Consider the following 26,116-nt stretch of genomic DNA (forward strand, 5'->3'; position numbering starts at 1 on the left):
TAGTACAAATCCCAAAGGCAACCAAAACGATTGGAGATTTGCTTCAAATTAGGATAAAATTTTACTTTTTTTTAGGTAAAACTTCTTGTATTCTTAAAAGTTTAATGGCAATGAGGAGATGAATTGCAATAGCTAATTCAATGTAAGGAGTACAAATACTTCAGGTACTTCGGAAGTGTGAGCAAAGAACAGGTGAAGACTAGTAACTAGCTCGATGCATGAAGTATAACCCTCGAAGAGGTGTACAAAATCGAGTAACCTTTGCATTCTCAACTCCTAAAAGAATAAACGAAACTAAGTACCTTGGTTCTCTCATTTAATCCAATAAAGAAGCTATGCAATGGTTCAAAAACCCTTCAAAAAAACTTAGTTGAAGACAACAACAGTCAACTCCTCATCAATAGTGATCGTGCTATTGAGAGTAAACTATCTACTTCATTTCCCAACAGAATACCAATTGAACGTAAAATCGTTGTAAACCTACTTGGAGGCAATAACTACGTAGAAGAGGAATCAATAAACAAATTTTACAAAGAAAAGACCTCAAAAACTTTAAAATCTAGGAGGCAATAATCATTAAAGCTTTAACATACACATCCACCCAATTTAAGCGACATTAGATGTTTGAGAAACTGATACATAACAAAGATGATCATTTTTCTTCATTTGAAGGATTCGTAGGAGCTAACAAGGTTTAGCACAACTCGATCGACCCGACACCAAAATCAAAGTTATTGGCGAGTTGAAATATAGTGATGGATCAAAGGTCGACTACTCAATAATAGCAGTAGAGAGTAGTTGGGAGCCAAGAGACACATTATAACTGGAGCAGAAGATTAAAGATTCAGCAAATGTGAGGAGATACAACATTTGTAAATGTAAAGGCTTCGATAAAGATGTCAAAAAAATAAGTAGAGAAGAATGTCATGAACAAAACTGTGAATATGATGTTCGATGTAATGCTGGTGTATGTCCATATCTTTCGATTTTGTTCATGCTTAACACAACATATAGAGGGCTTAAAATAGGCTTGACAACCCTATTTTGGTTGACTTTTGTGATCATTTCAAGCTTATACTCGAGTGACATACGACTAGATATACCTTTAAAGCGTCTGGTTCATTATATTATTTTGTAACAGTACCATGCAAGCACTTGTGAAGAATTTTGATCATGACAGATCACCTTAGATCTTTTATCATATGAACTATTAAAAGTTTACAAAGTCTATGCTTACAATTTACAATACCTATTATATATTTATCAAAATGATTAATCTCAAGTTAAAAGAATTCTTTAATCTATTTTTTCTTTTTATAGATCCTTAAAATACTAAGAGATTTCGAGAAACTGATCCTTGTAAACCAGCAGTCTTCGAAGAACCAGACTATCATTTCCCCATGATTCATTGTATTGCATATACGGATTGCATGCCAACCACACTGCTGCTGCTGCACAAGGATTCCACAAGTAGAATTAACCCAAGTGGAATGCTATCACAAACTATAACAACCACCACCCCCCGCTAGCATCTCGACACTAGCCATCAATGTCTTCCCATTACAAGATCCAAATTGTCTACTCCACAATCAAATTAAAATCATTTTAAATGGATTACATTAAGATGGAACACCCTACTTGGAACAAGAGGAAGATCTTCTATGAACCCAGTCAAACTGTTTAGCAACATTAACTGCCACTTTAACATCCAACTCATATCATTAAGTTTAATCAATAAAATGGTCTACCATCACCATTTGCACCTGCCCACTGCCGCGACAAAAAACTCAACCAGGCTTCCAAAGTCAGTCACCACCAACTTCACCACTGCATCATTCAAAATGAAACTGCTGCTTGATGATGATAAAGTCCTAAAATCGCAAGAGACTTCACTTACTTCCAGCACTGGGGAATACTAGAATGTCATACGGCCAGCAAGCCGTCTCTCAGATATTCTTCTGTCTATAGCTGCATCGATGGAGCTCATCTGTTTTAACACACAACAAGAACAAATAAATCAGACCGACGGAAATGGTCATCCAGAAGATTATTGCTACTCTTCATGCTTAATTATCTAACTGCACAAGAGGAAGCAAACTTGCTTCTGAATGAAAGCTGACCTGCATCAACTCTGGTCCCACACTGATCAAAAACAGATAACAACAAATGCTACGTATTGACAAAAGCCTGCTGGCATATATTCTCGTTCCACCCAAGCCCCACGCTCATTAAGAAGCAATAGGGAGAATGAATACCATATAAAAGAAACTCAAAACTTAATCAGAACACAATACATACATTTTTGCATGGTCCTGGTGCTAGGTTGAGAACCCTCGAGTCATTTGCAGCACAAACTTGTCAGATTTGTAACACTAACTAACAGCAAAAATAATGTAAATACCTACTTGGAATCGTTTGATGCCCCACTAAAAATGAGACGATGGGAATGAAGAAGAATATCCTTTTTCCCATCAACCAGTGTCATAACTACAAATTAATTAGATAAAAGGCCTAGTAGTAAAACTCAGAAGAGCCACAAATGCAATTATTCCATAATAGACTGTATTATCAAGATTCAGATGGAGTTATCAAATGTAAAGTACATTAAAGTATAGCCCAAAAAATCTGCAAGGATTTCTTTCTTTTTCCCCTACCTATTTGGATTCGCAACCAAGTTGCATATCCATTAGAATGAGTAAACAAAAGGTAGTAATAACTTACCTGGCTAGTTTCATCATGCACCTGATACTTTGCTAGAGACATTCTTCTTTCCTCCTGCATGATAATCCCATGTTAAGGAGCCATGTAAAATCAAGGAGAAAGTATTTAGTAACAAAATGTGAAGAAAAGGTCCAAAAAAAGAATGTTGGAATTAGAAAACATACCATTGACATTGCTTCATCATCCCATAACAAGTAGACCTCATTTGTGGTAGGATTAGAAGGAGGTGGTTTGTTGGATATTACAGGTGGAGGTCCAATTGAAGGATTCTCAGTGTTTGGACCAGATGCATACATATGTGAGTTTGCATATGGCGTACCACCTAAAAATGATTGACGAAGTATTTACAGAGTCTAAGATATGATGTTAGCCTGAAATAATTTTAAAGAATCTCGGAGTTGATATACATTCAATATATCAACCTAAGCTTTTCTGTTCTAGCTAAGATGTTCATATACACAATATACAGAAGAAATGGAAACAAGATGCAAAATTGATGAGAATTTATAATGGATGCAAGTTTTAGCAGTGCAATTCGATCTGGCTGGCATAGATTAAAGGACTAACATCAATGGAAAATAGTTCAATCGGTGGAGTGGCTGTAAACTACTCCATAAATTTATCTCCCTTTTAACTATTTGTTCCTCTTGCAATGATAAGAACATAACCATTCATTCCATAATCAGATGAGCAAAAGAAACGATATCGAGGAATCCAAGCTAAAAGGAAATCTAGGACTGCGGTACTAAAAGATGAGAATCAATTAGTTTGACAAAGGCAACTATACATTTAAAGTAGTAACTCCAACAATGAGCTAAAAGACTAGTATATCTAGGCTCCAAATAATTTGCCTCAACTTCAGTGTCTAGAGATGTAACATTTTGTCACTACAAGGTTTTCAATTCATCTTCAAAGGAACTACCAAGTACTGGTTTAAAATTGTGCAGGTTGTTTTCCCTTGCCAATGGTACAGAACTGGATGCAGACCCTTCAATTTAAACAAAGACTACGGAGTTCCACATCATTCAAGACTCGGTGAAGAATAGGTTAGATATATTAAATGTGTCCTCATGAGAAGGAAGCCTTAAATTTGAAAGGGTCTCAATCTGATGTGGATGACAAATCATCTGAAGCTCAAGAGATACTCCTGGTGTTTTCCATTTTTACTACTACTACAAATTTTTTGACTGTCTTACTTCACCGCAAGAATATGCGTCTATTTGCTAATACAAAGCAAATTTTTTTTAATGGTTTAACATATATGTTTTAGTTAGAGTCTCATTCATAATAAAGATAATTCTAACTTCTCAACCTCAATGCAAATTCTAGACATATGAGCTATATGCAGAAGCTAATTCAAATGCAAATGAAGTTTCTTCTTTAGAATTCAGTTGACTATCCCTAAACCTTCTTTTTTTAAAAAGAAAGTAAATATATTGCTTCAAAATTCTGTTACAGCCCACCCTTTGCACATCAAAATGCAAGAGTGAACTCAGTCCTTGCACAACATGCTATTTTAGATATTTGTCCAAATGCAAGTCACCTAATAGGCATTTTGGCAAGGATGGCTGAAGCAAATCATCTTATGTCCCAACCTCATATTCACTAAAACCATTAACGAAATTTACATAAATCTTTTGTATTCCCAGAGAAAACAATAGCAGTCGGTAACCTTACTGGTGATGAACCAGCAAGTACCAAAATTGCATCTAAATTATCAAGTTTGGATTGTGCAACTTTAGTACCAAAACCTTATGATCAGAGAATTATTTCAAACAAAAGGATTAAACATACTAAAAAGGTTTCGAGGAGACATTTAGTTGGTTACACTGGAGTGCGCACAGCTAAAAGATCATGACTTCGAGTCTTGCTGTATGTGCCAAGTATGCATATTATGTAATAGTTGAGTGGCATACCAAGATATCATAACAAACTCCAACTCAATAGTCACATATTTTCCTAATAGAATAATTTCAAACAAAATTGTAAGATTAATTAATAGGATATAGTGTATGCTTGCAGAGTACTTGATAAACAAAAATGAAGCAACAAAGAATTCAGTTGCTGAGGTAAAGGTCATCACAATTTAACAAAACAATGTTGCTACTTCATATAAGGAGACATCAAGATAACATAATAAATAAGGTAAAAAAACAATCTAGGTGTTATACATATCATTTATCATTAAGAAATTATTTTATTTTTGTGCAAAGGGTAAGTGACGAAGGTGGGATTCGAGCCAAGACCTTGCAAAAAACTATCAAGATCTTTACTGGCTAAAATAGTTGACACCGTTGAAATTACTTTTATTGCTACTACTGAGAAAATATTTAGAAAAAAATATAAAAATAATTAGGTCCATCTGCATTTTAGGGCAATATTTTAACATGTAGCACATCTTTCAATTCCCGTCATGTGTGATTAAATAATTTGATCTTATTTATGAAAGAATATAGATAAGTAATCAAACACTATGAAACTCAAAAGTCAAAACTAAAATGTGAAAATAAAACTCTGGAATGTTAGGAGCCACATTACTACTTGCTACAGCAGTATTTGATAGAGAATTGCATCAGCTATACCTTTCAACATTGTTGGGGAGCTTGATGAAATGATTGCAAGTGAAGATGTTGTCAAAAATGGAGACCTCTGAGCAGGTGCACCAGCTGGACTGTGGATTGGAAATAGTGGTTGGGATACTGCAGGTGGTGCAGATGAGGGCAGGCCAGGTGGACCAGCTTGAAGTGGTGATTGAAGTCCAGGGGCAGAAGTGGAGGTCATAGGAGCCGTAACATTCTGGACAGGAAATAATGGCTGTTGTGGTGCCACAACAGGTGGAGGTACTGAAACAGCCAATGGCGGTCGAAACCAAGGCTGTGGTTGAGCAGCTGGAAGAGGCCATGTTGGAGGCATCACTGGAATTGTGGGATTGTATCTGATTAAAAAGATACAGAGCATGTGAGAGGATGTACTATACGAAAATAAACACAGGTGATACAAAGTGAATTTATTAAAAAGAACAAAAATCTTAAGATTATAACACTTCTCCATTTAACCAGCAAAGTAACAAGGATGTACACTGGTGGAACTGAACCATATAATGTTGGGGGAGGGAATCTGATGCCCAGTGGACCAGGAACCACTCCACCAACGAGCCCAGTGGATGGAACTTCCAGTTTAGCTGCCTTTACTGATACCTCTTCATCTGCATCAGAATGTCATAAAGAATTACTGAGAAAACATTGAACGACACCACAATTTCGAGAATGCACCCTGGTTTCTGAGGAAGATTACTAGTGTCTATTTCCTGTTTTTTGGACAAGGTCAATAATGTCAAATGTAGTTTTTTGTATAGGAAGTACAATAGTGACACTCATATCATAGCAAAGTATCTTAAAGTTAAATGTATTTCCTGTAATTAGCAAGCTACAGCTTCCAGTCTCTGCTCAGCATTATGTATCTTGCTGTTTGATCCTTAATAAAATATTTTTTTGTTCAAAAAACTAAAACCAAGCTTATCAAACTCAGCCTCTGAATTTGGGCTGTAGGATTGTGCGATCTTACAATCCACATCAAGCCCCGGGAGTTGGGAGCTGACTCGACTTCTGAATCGTAAACCCAATGGAATCGGGTTGACTCATGAGTCAACTCGATACAGTGGGCTGACCCATCCGAGTTGACTCATGTTTACTAAGTTGATTCAACTTTTCATTTAAAAGATTAAAAAAAGAAAAAGAAGCAAAGGTGCGTGCACGAGAAGACAAAGGGACGAGCGACGAGCAAGCCCTAGACTGTTCGCTGCTCCCACTGCCAACATCATTGCCCGAGCCACCTCCTCTCAGCTGCTACTTCAAGCCGCCACCTCATGTCATCTCGTTAGCACTGTTCTCTCCTCTCTTTTCTCCTCTCATCTCCTTCCCTCTCTTGTCTGTTATCTTCCCCTCTCTTCTCCTCCCATCTCCTATTCTTTCCTCTCCTCCCCTTTGTTATACTCTCCACTCTTTCCCAGTTTCCCTGTCCTATTTTAGCCCCTCCTCCCCTCTTTTCTCATCCCAACTCCTTCCCTCTCGTGTCTCTTGTCTTCCCTTCTCTTCTCCTAATACCCTCTCTTCTTTCCTCTCCTCCCCTCTATCGTGATCTCCATTCTTCCCTGCCTTACCTTATCCTCTAGCCCCCTCTCTACTCTACCTATCTCCTCCCCCCTCTCACATGATCTCCTCTCTTCCCTTCTCCCCCCCTCTACCGTGATCTCCTCACTTCCTCTCTCCTATTCTGTTCTCTCCTCCCCTCTCTTATTTCTCAGGTATCCAGATTTATTTGTGAAGAAAAAAGTTATAATTATACATGATTAACCAACAATTCTTTGCATTCAATTGTTCAGACCTTGATTCATGTGGATGGATGTTGAATAAATGCAAAATTAGAATAATATTTTATTTTTTCTGAATATGTATTTCATTTTCTTAATTTTTTCAAGAAATGTTCTTTGGTAGAAACCATCATGCAGGAGCTCTCATCAATGAAGAAAAGGTTTTCTTTCTTCGTTCAATATGTAAAGTAGATACATGATATGAATTGCAGTCATTGTTTGTTGTTTATGATTACAACATAGGAAGAAAGAAAAGAGAATTTTCTTTTATCTAGTTACTTGTTATTTGTTAGTATTTGTCAGTTTGTCCAGCAAACTATTGTATAATACAACAACTAGATTGATAATTCTAACTTTCTACTTCAAGTTTTATCAACAGTATACACAGTTCATTAATTATTACAATAGAAATATCAACGCTCGATCACTTTTTTAATCTGAGATCATCTTTGAATTGTGATCCTCAAGTAGTAAATGAGAGACTAATCAAAGCATTGTAAATAAAAACACAAAATAGGAAAAATATTCTTCATTTGAATAAGAGACAATACTATTTAAGTATGATTATTAACCTAAAAACAAATGTGCGTTATTAAATATTAACAAAAAATTATAATACATTTCTACAGTATATGTATATTTTAAAAATAGTTTGTATAAACTGTAGGATCTTACAATTCTATGATTCCGAGTTTATGGTCCCTTTACAATCCTAGCTAGGTAGGAAAGCAAGTTTGACATCCTTGAATAAAACATGAGTTTAACATCCTTGAATAAAACATTTAACGTCACCAAAAAACATGTAACCCAAAAACAATAAAAACATGCACATGTGTGCTCACGGACACATGTAACAAGAAATGTCCATGTGATTTTCCTATGCAAAGTTTAATATCACATGTAACAAGAAACTAAGAGTTCAACAAAAGAAGCATTTTGAATTGAAAAAAAAAACTACAACTAAAAGTTACATCGTGTGGATTATCTATGGATAATGGATTATTTGTAGATAAGTTGTCACGGACTTAGTTGGTTTTGCCTTGGACGTATGCCACCTTTGCGTGTCTATATGCAAAGGTCAACCTCCACGTAATCTCTCAAGGTCCTCTAATGACATACAAAAGAGAAAACGGATTAAAAAATAAGACAATGCACGTGCAAAGTGCCACTGTTGCTTTATCGAAGAGTAAACTCGGGATTCACAATTAGGCATTTTAGCAAACACTTGATAGGCCCTACAAAATACAAAAATGGATTTCACAAGCTTTGAATAAAAGCGTGACAAAAGAGTTTAAGATAATTTGCTCCCTACGACACCGGTGTGAAACCATACGATGAACCAACCCAAGACACTACGAAGCCCCACCAACCATGACACCTGGGGGTTCCAGGGGTTTGAGATGACTGATGTTTTCTGGTTGTTTACTGCTCATGGAAATCCCTACAAGTTATGAGCTGGAGGCTTCATTTTTAGAGATTTGCCTCTGCACGACAATCACATACAAGCTATGCTTACAAGTCAAAATAAGCTACAAAACCCTACCAAAATGTAGCTATCATGCCTACTACAAGCCTAGCCCCTTACATGTTATCTAAGGCACGAACAAAAAAGAAAAAGCACAAACATTATATTGATCATGTTCACTACAATCAGTCTATGATAATCCCCTAACTTATTCCTTCAATGTCCTCATTAAAGCCTTTGTGGACGCTTCATCTCCTTGCCTTGTTACATCTTCAATCTTGCTTTAGCTACAACACGCCTCCCGACTCCCAAATGGCCCAAATGGTCTTTCGATGTTGTTATGTAGTTGAACTTTGATCCATCACCACTGCTTCATCTTGCCACTCTAATGTGAGTCAATCAAGTTGTGTTGATCTTCGTACCTTCCTTGTTGTGCACTAATCCCTCGGACGTCTTGTGTCGATTAAACTAGATGGATGCTTGCTCGAGCTCTAACAAGGATCACCTTAAACAATCTAAAGTTTTAAGGACTTGTCCTCTATAAAATTTGTTCATCAATTCCTCTTTTGCTTAGTCATCACCTTCAAGTAAGTTTGCATCACCTCTATTTAAAGCTGCCACTCTCTTGGGAAATAAAGTGAACAAACTACCTTTGGTAAACCCAAATCCGTTATTGAGAATTTTGACAACTGTCAAATAATTAAGAGCAAGGTTTTTAATATCGTTCCGTACCACTCGGTATGTGTGATATGTATCGGTCCACCAACTGACTAGCACACGGACCACCCACTACCGAGCGGTATCAACCTGGTTGCAGTGAGGAAGAAGATGGCATTCAAAGAAGAGGGAGAAGCATCGAAGACGAGGGAGAAGCGTCAAGAAAGAGTACCACGGAGTCATCGATACGCCGTCACCAGCGTCTTGATGAACCTGAGCCCGTTGAACCTCGGTGCAAACTTGTCTTCCACGCCCTTTCTCGTTCCCGATCTGACACCGCCCTCCCTTGACGATCCTGATCTAGGAGGTAATGTCAAGGAGAGTCGTACATCTTTGGAGGGGGAGCTAGAGGTACGAGGATCAAGGGAGGCGGCAACGAGAGTAGCGGAAGAGGCAGCTGCGAGGAAGGCAACGAAGACCCTAACCTTCTTCATCTCCGAACGATCTCCTTCGTCCACTATTGTCGGCGGCAAGGAGAATCCTTCTAAGTCATGCGTAGACAGTGCTTGAATGTGAAGTTAGACATACAGTATCACTAAAAAAAAGATATAAAATTTATATCTTTTTATATAAAAAATATAAAAATAAAAATTAATATATAAAGATATAAAAAGATAAAGATACGACATACCGAGCAATCGCCTCGTTATTATCACCTTGTCTTTCTTCTCCCCATCTCCTTGACGTTGAAGGCCGCATACGAGGCGACGAGGAGAAGGACAAGGTGACAATGATGAGGCAACCACTCGGTATGCCGTATTTTTATCTTTTTATATCTTTATATATTGATTTTTTTTTATTTTTATATCATTTTTATGTAAAAAGATTTATATTTTATATCTTTTTTTAGTGATCCTGTACGCCTAACTTCACATTCAGGCATTGTCTATGCATGACTTAGAAGAATTGTCTTCATCAATGCACTTAGGATGGGGATAGGGTGGAATAATGCCATCGAAGGTTTATATATATATATATATATATATATATATATAGTACCACTCGAAACCAAAATTGAATTTTATATTTTTTTCCAAGTGTCCCGCTTGGTACACCGTATCGTACCAAGCAAAGCTTAGTACACCGATATAGTACAAAATTTCAATCTTTTATTAAGAAAACTAGAGTACACGATCCCTCAATGAGAGCAAGGGCTTGGCGACTCAACGAAAGTCCCACCTCTATAATGCCATGGTGCTTTCTCATGCCCACGGTCCTATCATCTATCACTTTGCATTCATGTCCCATCTCTTTGTGATCGATAATTCTACCATTACAATATTATGATACTCCCTTTGAGTCCACCTTCATTCTAACTAATGTTTGATTTTGGGTAGCTAAGTCCCTTTGGATTCATCATTGTTTTCTCACCCCTTAGGACCATATGCTTCAACATCTTCGTGTTCTCTAAGTAGTTTACCTCGATACAACACTATAACTCTCATGCATGACCTCTATTATATGATAGGGTTCACACTGATTTTACTCTCCTTTGTCCTTGGTAATAACATTCGTTGGCTCGATCATATCCACTAATTGTATTGGGTTCTCTTAAGCAAATATAGTACTTGCACTTGAAAGGTCCACCACTATAGTATTGCACCTTTATCCGCCAATGATCAAGGCTTTCATCCGATGCAAATTTGGTGCATGCATAGAAGACCCGCCTTTGTGATACCATGTCATTCACTACTTGAATTCATAACCTTTCTTTCTATTATGTTGCTCATCAGAGCATTGCTCTCCAACCATCCCTTTGGGTGATCGAGCCCCCCACAGGACTTTTATTGTGTCACATTGCCTCGACTTGTTCCATTACGATCTATTGCACCACATCGCCTCTTGGTGGTGTCTTCATTGCCCTTTAATCTTGGTGTCTTGAACTCAGACTGCAATCCCTCTTTATGCAACATCTGGCAACACGTCGTAGGCCCTCCGTCACTTTTGATTATGTTTGCTCCTTTGGCAATCGAACTTTCATCCATTTGCAACATCCAAACGTCCATGTGCAACTCTAGGTTGGTATTTTGTTGAAAATTAATGCACCATTGTTTAGATCCTGAGCCCCTACCTAGAGTATAATCTTTGCTGCACACACCAACTCTCGTGACAACTCGAATGGTAGAACTTCAACATATTCTTCATCGTTGCAAGTTAAGTCAATCCCTCACATTAGTCCTTTCATCAATTGTCTTGTCGAGTTAAGGTGTATGTGCCACAAAGACCCCTTTCACTTTGGTACCATGCAAGACGAGTTCGCCTTCTCAAAATGAGGAAACTAAGGAACGATATTATCTCGTTCTTATCTTTACAAGAGTTTATGTCCTCGACCTCTGTCCAAGGAAAGCTCCACGAAGTTGGTGCTTTCGCTTCAAATTATATCTTCTAAGTCGACTCCCTTCATACTTCACTAAGTCCAATCCAAGATGCTTTGCTCAACATTTAACATTTAAATGATGGTGGCCTTTATGTCCATTCGATGGATCAGCCCTTCATTGACCCTAATGTTCACCTTATTAGCTCCTTGGCTCCAAGTGTACCTTAATCTTTCATGTTGCTCTGAAGCACTCCCCCACTTGATCTCGCAATACATCTACCAATACATTACCCCATATGATATCTTGCGATGACTTCTTCACTGCTTACATGATTCTAGCCCCCTTCAAGCTTTATGAAGCATCTGTCTTAAGATACCTCCCTTAGAATATGAGGTTTGCTACACATGAATCCTCCATAGACTTATCCCCTCTAAATATTTGTCTCGTTGGAGCAACTTTTCTCTTTACATACTTCCCCTTCAAGTTTCGATGACCATCATCTCCAAAGAATACTTCGTCTTGCCAAATTGTGACACTTTGCCGATGCCATCCTTCGCTGCACCCTCAAGGCCTAGCAATATGCAAAACTTGCTATATAACTTGTAGTCTTAAGGATGTATCCTTTTCCCTAATGTCGAAGAGAAAGTTGCAACATTCTATAATGTCGAATTTTGATCACCTTAGGATGGCCATGAACACCCCTTGTCCATATATAATCCATTGCATGAGGACCGAATTTTTCAAGTCGACATTTTCCCACCTCTATAAACTACGCAATTCTTCCCGTCATCGAGCAAACAAATCATACTTGCATGGTCTCATACTTTGCTTCCCGCTTGCATTGAGCACCATCAAGTTAGGTTGATGATGTGAAGCCAAAATAAGAACTCAACAATCCCAACCTTCGTGTGCTATGTGTTCTTCCTAGCTTGCTTGTCCTCGTGATGTCTCTCACGTGAAATTTTGACTATTCCTCTAAATGTGAATCTTAATTATATGCTCCATTGAGTGACTCCTCTCCTTGTGTCTCTACGCTCGTTTTTACCATTTCTCCAAAATGAGGACTACTCGCCATACATGCCAAAGTACTTCATAGTCCTCGTGGTGCCTCTCGTGTGAATGTTTGGTCTTCCTCTAAATGTCAATCTCGAATACTCGTTCCATTAAGTGACTTCTTTCTCTATGTTTTTATGCTCGTTTGCACCATTTCTCCAAAACAACTGTGCAAGGAAAAACAACTCTCCATACATGCAAAGTACTTAGTATGCTTGTCTCACTTTAATACAATCTGTCACGGACTCTCAGCTAGTTTTGCTTAAGTCGTATGATACTCTTGCTTGTCCGTTCGCAAAAGGGTCAACCTCCACCTCCCTATAACCTTGTAGGTCGCTTGGGATCCACAAAAGAGAAAATAAATTAGAAAATAACCCAACACTAAGGCAACTATCGTATGACTTAAGCAAACAAGAAATGAAAGCAAACACTTAATAGGCAATATGCCACCAACAAAAGTCCACTTGCACAAATGCTCCTATGACTGCTATAGAACCATGCAACATACTAACTCAAGACACTACCCCAAAGCCTCATCTAGCCATGTGCCACTTGAGGGTTCTAGGTGTTGAATCTCGAATTTGATAATGAAATCAATTGGTAAATTGCTTGACCTAATCTATGTATTGAGATAAGTGTGCATGATTAACTACGATAGCAGTAAAGCATAAAACAGATGATGTGCCGGAATTGAAGATTCGGATGATGTACCCGGAGCTTGCCGAGAGTTCGTCAGAAGATCGCCAAGAGTTCGCCGGAAGCGCTCCGGAAGACTCGTCGAGAGAAATCGACATACCGAACTAATCACTTGCCTTAATCGTAGTTAGTACATTAGTTGAGTTAGGATTGGGAGGTAATCCCATTAACTCAGATAGGGGCCAACTGGGCCCTTAACAACTGAATTGGGCCGGATTGAACAGCCCATTCAGCACCTGAAATCATGGTCGGCGGTGGCACCGCCTGGGAGACCTAGTCTCCCAGGTGGTCTGGGCGGTGGTACCACCTAGACTGGGCAGTGGTACAGCCGATAGTTAATGCTGTCATCGGTGGTACCGAGCTCTGTCAGGCGGTGGTACCGCCCAGTGTCAGGTGGTAGGCGATAGTACCGCCCAATAATGGCGGTGGTACCGCTAGTACCCCGAAATCTGGGGATGTGACACTTTTTTGCTCCAATTCTGAAGCCAATTGGGGCCTATAAATACTTCACCCTTTTTTGTGTGAAAGGGCACGAAAGTATTGGCATAATCCGAATTCTTGAGTGTTAAAGTGTTGTAAAAAGTGCTAGAGTCCTCCTCCTCCCTTTCTAAGTGTTGAGATCATTCAAGAGAGGTGTGAGACTTATAAGGGTTAGTCTCCTAAGCCCATGAAAAGGAGAAAGTGCTGTAAAAGGTGGTTGTTCTTCGTCTATTGAAGGAAGGCCATTAGTGGATGCCGGTGACCTCGATGGAGGAGGAATCCGAAAGTGGATGCAGGTTACAACGACCGAACCACTCTAAATTCTGGTTTGCATTTCGTCTTGAGCAATTTACCTTTCTTGCAAGTTACTTTACCTTCTTACTGCTTTCTCTACGCTCCCATACGCTTTCAAGTTAAAATTTTTATGAAACGATTTTCGTCGAAATCGGGTTTAATCGAAATGAAGACTTTTGAAACGGGAAAGTTTTCCGATGCACTAATTCACCCCCCTCTTAGTGCCGCTCTTGATCCTAACAATTGATATCAGAGCAAGGTCACTCTCATTTGGTTTGAAACCCAAGAGAGATGGCATTTGCCGGCAACCTAAAGGGTCACTCAATTACACATCCGCCCATGTTCAATGGAACGGATTACACATATTGGAAGACTAGAATAAGGATTTTTTTTATTTCTATAGATTTTGAGCTATGGAACATTGTCGAAAATGGTTTTCAAAAGTCTTCTCTTCCAATGAACGATTGGAATGAGTTAGAGAAGAAAACTTTCGCTTTAAATGTCAAAGTTGTGAATGCCTTGTTTTGTGCTTTGGATAAAAACAAGTTCAATCGCATGTCCATTTGTGAAATGGCTTTTGATATATGGCACACACTCGAAGTGACTCACGAAGGCACTAGTAAAGTAAAGGAGTCGAAAATTAATCTTTTAGTCCATACTTATGAGTTGTTTCGAATAAAACCGAGTAAGACCATTGAAAATATGTACACCCGATTTACGGATGTCGTCAATGGTCTAAAAGGACTTGGTAAAGGTTTCTCGGATTTTGAACTTGTTAATAAAATCTTCCATTCCAAAAAGTTGGGACCCTAAAGTAACGGTCATTCAAGAGGCCAAGGATTTAAATAACTTTCCTCTCGAAGAACTAATCGGGTTACTAATGACCTATGAGATGACTTGTAATGCTCATAAAGAGCTTGAGAACAACCTTCCAAAGAACAGGAAGGATATGACACTAAGAACTCAAGAAGACCACTTGAAAGAAAATTCAAGTGATGAGGACCTTGATAATGACTTGATACTCTTAACAAGAAAGTTTAAAAAATTCATAAAAAGGAATAAATTTAGAAATGACACTAAAAATAAATTTGAATCTAAGAAAGAACAAGTCATATGCTACGAATGCAAGAAGCTGGAACATTTCAAAAGTGAATGTCCCCAAGCAAAAAAGAAACAACCAAAGAAGAAGAAGACTCTTAAAGCAATGTGGGATGACTCAAGTGCATCCGAAGAAGAGGAGCAAACCAACACCGAGCAAGTTGCTCACTAGGCGCTAATGGCTATTGGAGATGAGGTAAGCAGTTCATTAGATGCAAGTTTATCTTTTGATGAATTACAATGCGCTTTTCATGATTTATTTGATGAATGCAAATTAGTTAGTAATAAATATACATTGTTTAAAAAGGAACATGCTTCTCTTGCTAGTGATTTTGATAGACTAAAAATTGAGCATGATGATAGTTTAGCTCCTTGCATAAAATGCGATCAATTAGAAACGGTTAGAAAGGAAAACTTGCTACTCAAAGAAACCTTAAAAAAATTTAAGGTGGGTAGCAAGTCCTTGAACATGATCCTTGCCACTAAGAGTCACGTTCATAAAAGAGAAGGAATCGGCTTTGTGAGTAATACTCATAAAAATCTAACCATATTTGTTAAAGGCCCTACCTTGCATGTTTCACCCCAAAACAAATACAACTTTTGTTACAAATTTGGACATGTTGCATACAAATGTCCATTTAAGAAATATAGTCTACATAAATTGATTTGGGTTCCTAAAAGAACCTCAAATGACTCAATACAACATGATAAGTTGTGTAGATCGATTTTTGAGGCACCCAACGTCAAATGGATACCTAAAAATCATCCTTTTTGATAGAAATGTTTACCATCACAAGCTAGGAGCAAGAGATGGTACCTTGATAGTGGATGCTCAAGGAATATGACCGGAGATCCATCTCAATTCTCTAAGCTCACTAGCCTAAATGAAGGATATGTCACCTTCGGAGACAACAACAAGGGTAAAATCATTGGCAAAGGAACCATATGTAACAAATCTAACTTCTTTATTGAAGATGTGTTATTGGTTGATGGCTTAAAGCATAACCTTTTGTGCATTAGTCAATTGTATGATAAATGATACATCATTAGATTTGAATCCAATGCTTTTATTATTAAAAAAACCACAAAAAAACACATCTATGATTGCCCTAAAACAAAATAATGTATACACTATCGACATTAATGATCTTTGTAATGAAATGTGTTATTCGATTTTGAATGACGATGCTTGGCTTCGGCATAGGAGATTAGGTTATGCTAGCATGAAACTAATCTCTTAAATCTCATCTAAAGAACTTATAAGAGGAATTCCTCACATAAAGTTCGTTAAAGATAATATGTGTGATGCATGTCAACTAGGAAAACAAATAAAATATAGTTTCAAAACAAAGAACCAAATAAGCACCTCTAGACCATTGCAATTGATCCATATGGACTTGTTTGGACCAATTGCTACATCAAGCCTAGGAGGTAGCAAATACGCTTTTGTCATCGTGGATGATTATAGTAGATACACTTGGACTTACTTTTTGGTACACAAAAGTGATTGCTTTAGGTATTTTTCTAAGTTTTGTAAACTTGTTCAAAATGAAAAAGGTTTTATGATTTTATCAATTCAAAGTGATCACGGTGGTGAATTTCAAAACCGTGATTTCTAAGAATTTTGTGAATCTAATGGATATAACCATAATTTCACTACTCCAAGAAATTCTTAACAAAATGGAGTAGTAGAAAGAAAAAAATAGAAACTTACAAGAAATGGCTAAAACCATGTTAAACGAACATAGCCTTCCCAAATATTTTTGGGCCAAAGCCGTAAATACGGTATGTTATGTCATGAATAGGGTTCTAGTAAGACCATTACTCTCCTTTGGAACAACAAAAAACCCAATGTTTCATATTTTAAAGTTTTCGGGTGTAAATGTTTTATCTTGAATGAAAAAGATGCCATGGAAACTTTAATGCAAAATCCGATGAAAGATTTTTTCTTGGCTATTCTTCTATTTCTAAAGCATTTCATATTTTTAACAAAAGAACTTTGGTTATAGAAGAATCTATTCATGTTGTTTTTAATGAAGTTTCCGGAAATAAGAAAAATAATCTTGATGATGATCTTAATTTTGATGCTTTGAATTTAAATTAAACCATTTCTCCATCTAGCAACTTAGATGCATCTTCTTCCAAAACATCCTTACTTAAGGAATGGAAGTATATAGATGCTCATCCTAAGGAGCTAATCATAAGAGACACATCAAAAGGGGTTCAAACTCGTTTTTCTCTAAAGAATTTTTGTGCCAACGCCGCTTTTCTCTCCCAAATTGAATCTAAATGCATTGACGAGACCTTGAAAAATGATTCATGGCTTATCGTAATGCAAGAAGTGTTGAATCAATTTGAGAGAAATAAGATGCGGAAGCTTATTCCGAGGCCAAATGACCATTTAGTTATTGGTACTAAATGGGTCTTTAGAAACAAGCAAGATGAATTTGGTATTGTGGTTAGAAACAAGACTAGATTAGTGGTCAAGGGTTTCAACAAAGAAGAATGTATCGATTATGAAGAAACCTTCGCTCTTGTAGTATGATTAGAAGCCATAAGGAAGCTCCTTGCCTATGCTAGTAGTAATAATTTTAAATTATTTCAAATGAATGTTAAAAGTGTTTTTCTTAATGGCTTTATTTCCGAAGAAGTTTATGTTGAACAACCTCCCGGATTTGAGAATGATAATTTTCTTAATCATATGTTTAAATTGACTAAAACTGTCTATGGATTGAAACAAGCCCTAATGGCTTGGTATGAGAGACTTAGCTCATTTCTTATTCAAAATAATTTCTCTAAAGGCAAGGTCGATATCACATTATTTATTAAAAATTTAAAAATAATTTTTTTATTGTTCAAATTTATATTGATAATATTATTTTTTGGGTCGAATCTTTATGTGAATCGTTTGCAAAGAGTATTAGTCTAGAATTTGAAATGAGTTTGATGGGGGAACTAACCTTCTTTTTAGGCTTACAAATCAAACAACTTAATAATGATATTTTCATTAGTTAAACAAAATATGCATTAGATTTGCTAAAACGATTTAATATGGATAGTTCGAAGACTATCAATACTCCTATGAGTACTTCCACTAAGTTAGACATTGACGAAAGTGAAGAAAGCTTTGATCAAAAAGCTTATAGGGTATGATAGGCAGTTTACTATTCCTCATCGCAACTAGACCAGACATCATGTTTAGCGTAGGACTTTGTGCTAGGTTTCAATCTAACCCTAAGCAATCTTATTTAAAAGCTGTTAAAAGGGTTTTTAGATACCTAAAAGGAATTCCTAAACTAGGATTATGGTATCCAAAATCTAAAAATTTTGAATTGCTTGGTTATGCCGATGCTGATTTCAATGGCTGCCAAATAGATAAAAAAAGCACATCCGAAATATGTCAATTTTTAAGACACTCACTTGTCTCTTAGTTTTTCAAGAAATAAAACTCGATTGCATTATCCACAACCGAAGCTGAGTATATTACAGCAGGTGCATGCTGTGCGCAAGTTATATGGATGAAAAATACATCAGAAGATTATAAAATTTACCTTAAGAATATTCTTATAAAATGTGATAATACAAGTGCAATATGTTTAACATAAAATCCTATTCAACACTCTAGAACTAAACACATTGACATTAGACATCACTTTATACGAGATCTTGTTAATAATCATGATGTAATTTTAGAGTTTATTGATACAAAATATCAATTAGTCGATATCTTTTCAAAACCTTTAAATGAAAGGCAATTTGATTTTATTAGAAGGGAATTACGGATGTTAAATTGTCTGAATACATGAATTTATTAAATTTCGAACTTTCTCGATTTTTTTTATCACTCACTTGAATCATGAACTGTGCAATAAGTCATATGAATCTTATCATACGCATTTTCTTTTACGATGTTTGCGTACAAATTTTGTATGATGAATCATGAATGATGGTGCGAATTTTTACGTGATGCGAATCTTTATATGATGAGCTTATAATGTTTAAATGAGTATGTGCACTACACAATGATAAAAATCTTGCAAGACGATCTTGATTTACATAAAGTTTCAAAACATAATTATCAAGATCATGATTAGTTTTATAGATCTCCTCTTTAGGAAATGGTAAAAGGAAACGTAGGAGATATAAGATTTTGATTCATAAAGAAGATCTCAAGTAATTCCAATAAACCAAGATCATAATTAGGATAAAAATTCATTCAAATTCAAATCGTCAAATCAAAATCACTTTCAAGAAATTCATAAAAAATGATCAAATAGATTCATTACAGTCGATAAGATAGAGAAAAAGAATTTTCAAGAAACATGCTTTTCTCTTTTCAGCCATTTCAATTTATATAATTTATTTCATAGAAACATGCCTTTTTCATTTATGAAAACATGCATCAATGTTTAGGATCAAAAGACATTCTCCCAATCCTTCAAGTAAGTGAACCTATCTACCCTAGACTTGTTATGTTATTTTACAACAATTTACATGTAGATGAAAACGAAAAGGTATCTACCTATCTCTTAGGATCTTAGGACATCATATAGCCATTACGGATAGCATAATTTGCAATCTAATAGGAATTACAGAAAAAGAAAAAGGCTGTAATTTTAGAGGCCAATGGGATGAAAAATCAATTGGGACAACTTATTCTGAAGCCTTAGGAACCATCTTCGGTAATCCTAACTTGTCTACTCTTCCAAAAAGCTGTGAACATTTATTACCTTTCAACACTAAACTACTTCATCACATCTTGATAAGCATTATAATTCCAAAATAATATCATTATGATGAAGTTAACCAAATGGAAGTAGGAATGATGTATTGGATTATGAAAGGACATAAAATTTGTTTTGGCTACCTAATTCAGCAAAATATGATTGAACTATCGAAAAAGAATATGATGCTTCCATATGGTGGCCTGATCATAAGACTAATCCATGCTTATGACATATTTATCCCACCTGACGAAGAAGTTATGAAACTAGATAGATTTAATGTCATAAATAGAAACATACTTCGAAGATTAAGGTGTATATTCAGAAATGGGATATGAACTAGATTATCTAGAAGGACTGATCCCCTTCCACTTGAACCAGAACCTGAAACACCAATATTTAGGGGTAATCAATCTTCTCCTACTGGTCCCTTTGAGGCAACACCTCCAGCAGAGCAAGTCCCGCCCTCATCTATCAACGACATAGGGACTCGAATGGATCGATTTGAACAACATCGAGATAGATTTAAACAACGTCAAGATCAAATTTTAAATGAGTTGCAGCAGATTCATCAACAGCTTAATACCTTATTTAGACATTTTGACTTGCCACCATCTGAAGAAGCTGTGTATGTCTTTTTACTGATGACAAAGGGGGAGAAGTGGATGAAATCCCTATCTTTTATTGTGCTTACTTTGATGCTGTAATCTTATGTTGTTTACTTTGATGTCGTAATCTTAAAATGATGCTTACTTTGATGTTGAAACTCTGTGCTGAAAATTTCTATAACATTGTGATCTTTTCAAATGCTAAAAATTTCTTTGATGTTGTGATCTCTTTATCATACAAATGATGCATTATCGGATTGTGAACTTTTGAATGCTACAATGCAATAATGATGATATTTCATACAAAGAGTGATGAAAGGTTCTGTCGAAACATTTTATCAAGCATTAAGTGATTGTGCATTTAATATCTTGATGACTTAAAATTATGGTGATGCACAATGCATGTGATTTTTAAATCAAAACTTGAATTCAAGGTTGTGAATTCAAGTTTGTATGACATATAGATAGGGGGAGTTAAGGTTAACTCTCACCAATTGGTTGACATCATAAAAAAGGGGGAGATTGTTAAATCTCGGATTTTGATGATGAAATCAATTGATAAATTGCTTGACCTAATATATATGTTGAGATAAGTGTACAAGATTCACTACGATAGCAGTAAGGCGTAAAGCAGATGATGTGCCGGAATCGAAGATTCGGACAATGTATCGGGAGCTTGTCAAGAGCTCGTCTAAAGATCGCCGAGAGTTCGTCACCGGAAGCTCGTTGGAAGATCGTTGAGAACTCATCGGAAGATTGCCAAGAGTTCGTCGAGAGTTCGCCAGAAGCGCGCTGGAAGACTCGCAGAGAGAAATCGACATACCGGACTAATCGCTTGCCTTAATCGTAGTTAGTACATTAGTTGAGTTAGGATTGGGAGGTAATCCCACTAACTCATATAGGGGCCAACTAGGCCCTTAACAGGGCTGAATTGGGCCGGATTGAACAGCCCATTCAGCACCTGAAATCATGGTCGGCGATGGCACCGCTTGGGAGACCCAGTCTCCCAGGTGATCTGGGCGGTGGTACCACCTAGACTGGGCGGTGGTACCACCGATAGTTAATGCTGCCAGCGATGGTACCGCCCCTGTCAGGCGATAGTACCGCCAAAGCTCGGTCTCCGAGCTTTGTCAGGCGGTGGTACCACCCAGTGTCAGGTGGTAGTACCGCCCAATAATGGAGGTGGTAGTACCGCCAGTACCCCGAAATCCAAGGATGTGACACTTTTTTACTCCAATTCTGAAGCCAATTGGGGCCTATAAATACTTCACCATTTTCTGCATGAAAGGACACGAAAGCATTGGCATAATCCTGAATTCTTGAGTGTTAAAGTGTTGTAAAAAGTGTTAAGAGTCCTCGTCCTCCCTTTCTAAGTAGTGAGATCATTCAAGAGAGGTGTGAGACTTATAAGGGCTGTCTCGTAAGCCCGTGAAAAGGAGAAAGCGCTGTAAAAGGTGGTTGGTCTTCGCCTATAGAAGGAAGGCCATTAGTGGATGCCGGTGACCTCGACGGAGGAGGAATCCAAATGGATGTAGGTCACAACGACCGAACCACTCTAAATTCTAGTTTGCATTTCGTCTTGAGCAATTTACCTTTCTTGCAAGTCACTTTACCGTCTTACTGCTTTCTCTACGCTCCCACACGCTTTCAAGTTAAAATCTTTACGAAGCGATTTTCGTTGAAATCAAGTTTAATTGAAACGAAGACTTTTGAAACGGGAAAGTTTTCCGCTGCACTAATTCACCCTCCCTCTTAGTGCCGCTCTTGATCCTAACACTAGGTATCTAAAATGGCTAACGTTTTTTGGTCACTCTCTCATGAAAATCTCTGCACATTGCAAATTAAAGGTGTCATTTTTCGATAGTTTTGCCTCTACACGACAAGCACTCACAAGTTGTGCTTATAAGTTAGATAGGGCCACAAAACCCATCCAAATTGAGGTACCAAGCCTATTGCAAGCCACTTACGTACTACCTAAGGCATGAATAAAACTGAAAAGCACACACATCACATTGAACATTTACACTATGAAAGGTTTGTGACAAAGTACTTTCATGTTTCTTTTATATCATTTCTGACAAGAACATGCCAAGGCACATAATGACGTACATACTCCAATATTACCCTAGCCAAAGCACATCTTAACAAGTAGGGCTCTAAAAAATGCAATCCCATTTTTGCACAGCGCATCGATATCGAGGGTGGATTTGGTAAATAAAGGCTTTATCTTATCTAAAGTATAGATAATTCCAAAGGGAAAGGCTTTATCTTATTTAAAGTATTAATAGTTTTGAAGAGCAAATCTTTGTATCTTATTAAAAGCATTTATAGTTTCATAAGAGAGCAATATTATCTAAAGATATTGGTGCAAAGAGAAAACCAATGATTTAAAAAGCACTAGGCGCCAAGGTCTAAAAACGCCCGAGGCGCTAGGCGCTCGCCTGAACGAAGTGAGACGCTAAAATATAAAAATATATAATATAATTAATAAATATAATTATTTAAATAAAAATATGATATTAAATTAAAAAATCTTACAAAATCATAATATCACATTAACAAAAAATCTTCAAATTCAAAACAATAACAATAATTTTAAATAAATAAAAATTAATAATATTAAAATCAAAATAATATATTATTAATCGAATAAATAAATAAAAATATTGTTACTAGTATATAGTTAACAATATATTATCGAGTTGATGTGAGAAGAGGTAATAGCGAGCAACGATAACGGGAGTGGGAGAGGCGAGCGGTGAAAGTGGCAGCGGTAGCAGCGAGAAGCGGTAGCTGGAGCGGAAGCAACGAGCGACGACAGTGGCAGCAGCAGCGGTAGCAACGAGCAGTGGCAGTGGGAGCGGGACTGACGAGCGGTGATAGTGGCAGCGACAGCGATAGTGGCGAGCAGCGACAGCGGGAGCGGCAAGCAACAATAGTGGCAGCGGTAACAGAGGGCAGTGATAGCGGTAGCAGCAGGAGTGATGACAGTGGCAGCGGTAGTAGCGGGAGCAGGAGTGGCGACAGTGGTAGCAGCGAGCAGCGACAGTGACGTGTAGGGTTAGGGTTGGGAAGTCGCGAGAGGAAGGTTGATATCAATGCTTTAGTTGGTTCGATTGAACAAACTAAAGCACCGAAGACCGAACCAAACCTAAAACGCTGGTTCGATCACCTGGTTTAACCCAGGCGCTCGCCCGAAGCGCCCGATGCCTGGGCTCGGGCAACCGCCCAAGCGGCGCCTCTTTGAAGCGCACCGCCTGGAAACGAAGTAAGGCGCTCGGGCCTTGCCTTGCCTTGCCTCGCCTCAGCGCCTAGGCGAGCACCCATTGAAATCACTGGAGAAAAATATTATCTGTAGAAGCTCATAGTGATCTCACTAGATCCAAATGTTAAAAATAAGAGTACAATTAGATTTCTGAACAAAGGGACGTGTTGGCTCCTAATTCATTAGATTCACTTTTGGCTCCTTATCCATTTTGCATGAGTAAAAAAAGCTCTTGAAACACAAGATCAAGTAAATATGGACAAACAACATCATTCATCACTAGCATATCATAGCAAGTTCTATAAAGAGAATCTCTAGTATATGCAAGATAACAAATACTGCATTTAAGAGCCTCGACGTCAAGAAAATGGCAAATCAACATAAAACCCACATAATGAGTATAATGAAAAAATAAAATTTTTAATACCCAAAAGGCATTAACAAGAGTATCAGCGAAAATTGATATTATACGTTAGAACAAGCTAGAAACACTATAAAAAATTAAGAAAAAAACAAAAATTAAGAAAAAATTATCTACACTAGTTTGGCAATTTTATTAGACTAATCAGAAAGAAATAACATGGAAAGAATATTACCCTCTCCATAGTGAGCTGCTAAAATATGAGGAGGAATTCCTTGCATTCCATAAATCTCGATCTCTGTTGATTCTCTATCAGGTTTGGCATTGGGAACTCTGAATGAAAGTGATTGAAATTCAGAGCACAAACCAAGAACACTAGGATGAAAATTTAATCAACACAATGAAAAAGACAATAAAATGATAGAGATCCACCTGTGAGACAACCAAGTGACATGCTTATCATGATTCTTGGCATGGAACACACATTAGAGTCGAGCTAGTAACCTATACCCTAAAGGTATGATCCTCGATTATTGTTCAGGATCAATCATGTGGGCTCCAACTCAAGGTCAGCTTTGTCAAATATGACCAATACACATGCAGAATGTGTAAAAATAATCTATTTTGAATCTACCTATGCATTGACAAAAAGTCACTATGGCATAGAAAGGTTTGGTAGGCATGCATCTAACAGAACTGAGATGGTCAGTGGTTTGGATCGTTATTAGAAATGGTTAATGAAACAATTAATGAATGAGTGCTCTTTATATCATTCAATCTTTTTTTTTTTGGTTCGACGATCATGAAAAAATATTCTCAAAATAACGTGGAACCTATGTATCTGAAAAACATTACTGATTAATTAGAATTATAATTATCGATTAAGGGCACAGAGGAAAATGAAAATCGCTCATCAGGATTTAATCCCAAAAAACGAAAACAAGAACAACAACCAAAATAACATTCTTTAACATAAAAAAGAATCAGCAACCCACATATCATTCATCGGTCACAGATCAGGGGCATCAATCGAGTTCGCCATCATATGCAGAAAACAAGACTACGCAAGCATAAGGCAAATGATCTTCGTCAAGAAATGATTAAGGGTTTTTTGAAGCGATTGTGGAATCGGGAGCGAGGGTTTACTTGGTGACCGTCTCCTTGTGGACCTGGAGGACGTGGATGGCCATGCCACCGGCGGTGGAGAGCTTCTTGTGACATACATGGCACTTAAAGTGCTTGGCCTTCTGATGCTGGACAAGGATCTTCTCGTCGTCGAACACCCGTTCGCAGTAGTAGCACCACACCTTCGACGGGCGCTTCTTCTTCTTCCCCATCGCTGCGACCCTTTATCGTAGGAATCAGTTTTATGGATGTCTCTTTGTTCGATCGGACGCCGGAGCGTTCGGAGATCAGGGTTTTGGAGACAGCCGATCAAAGAGGAAACCGAATGGAAGAAATTTCCCGTATCGAAAATAAACAGGGGAAGACGCAGCGAGCGGCAGACTGGTTTCCTGCGCTCCTTGCGTTGAGATTTGCGAACCTCCGAACCCGATCGATGTTAATGCGGGTTTGGTAACATAGGGTGGACCCGGTAAGGAAGCAAGTGCGGGACCCGTTTTTCGCGGAAGAAGTAATAAAGAAGCCAGAGGTCTTTGGAGCTTTCGGCTTCAGTTGAGAGGAAATTTCTGTGATATAAATCGTGGTTCCCTTGCTATATAAAATAGAAACAAAAAGAATATATAGGATTTTGAAATGCCAAATTAATTAAAAATAACTTTTTAACAGTCCTAAAATAGAAATAATTATTTTTTTTTTACGATTTCATCTGCTTTTTTCAAGGTTCCATGAAAATTTTGGTAAAAAAATTTATAATTTCAGCTTAAATTATCTAAAAGTAAAAATAAGATAATTTCAGCTTTTAAGATTCGGTTAATTAAAAAAATA

General features: G+C 37.4%; 1 protein-coding gene across 12 annotated transcripts; it reads right to left on the bottom strand.

The window, feature by feature from the left end:
* Positions 1-1,574: 1,574 nt before the first annotated feature.
* Positions 1,575-25,710, bottom strand: LOC103971458 (protein SUPPRESSOR OF FRI 4). Of its 12 annotated transcripts, none has more exons than XR_010481174.1 (8): positions 25,316-25,709; positions 24,405-24,502; positions 5,800-5,926; positions 5,304-5,656; positions 2,886-3,043; positions 2,722-2,775; positions 2,406-2,487; positions 1,575-2,332 (listed from the first exon to the last, which is right to left on the bottom strand). XR_010481174.1 is itself a non-coding variant. In XM_009385483.3 (8 exons), exons 1-7 carry the CDS (start codon positions 25,504-25,506, stop codon positions 1,916-1,918), a joined length of 1,053 nt encoding a protein of 350 aa, XP_009383758.2. In that variant the 5' UTR covers positions 25,507-25,710; the 3' UTR covers positions 1,575-1,827; positions 1,898-1,915. The 12 variants fall into 12 exon arrangements, 5 of the variants coding, with proteins under 5 accessions (XP_009383758.2, XP_064946087.1, XP_064946086.1 ...); XR_670696.3 differs by having other exon boundaries at positions 1,575-1,827; positions 1,898-1,987; positions 2,121-2,775; XR_010481172.1 differs by having other exon boundaries at positions 1,575-1,847; positions 1,898-1,987; positions 2,121-2,775.
* Positions 25,711-26,116: the final 406 nt, after the last annotated feature.

Source organism: Musa acuminata, chromosome BXJ1-11, assembly GCF_036884655.1.
Source record: "Musa acuminata AAA Group cultivar baxijiao chromosome BXJ1-11, Cavendish_Baxijiao_AAA, whole genome shotgun sequence".
NCBI classification, from domain to species: Eukaryota; Viridiplantae; Streptophyta; class Magnoliopsida; order Zingiberales; family Musaceae; genus Musa; species Musa acuminata.

Excerpts from the sequence above, each read along its gene's own strand:
- LOC103971458 (XM_018820615.2), bottom strand. The coding sequence starts at position 25,506 with ATGGGGAAGAAGAAGAAGCGCCCGTCGAAGGTGTGGTGCTACTACTGC. Across the intron at positions 5,657-5,799 it reads TATGGTTCAGTTCCACCAGT|ATACAATCCCACAATTCCAG; the intron begins GTACATCCTTGT and ends CTTTTTAATCAG. Across the intron at positions 2,776-2,885 it reads ATGATGAAGCAATGTCAATG|GAGGAAAGAAGAATGTCTCT; the intron begins GTATGTTTTCTA and ends ATTATCATGCAG.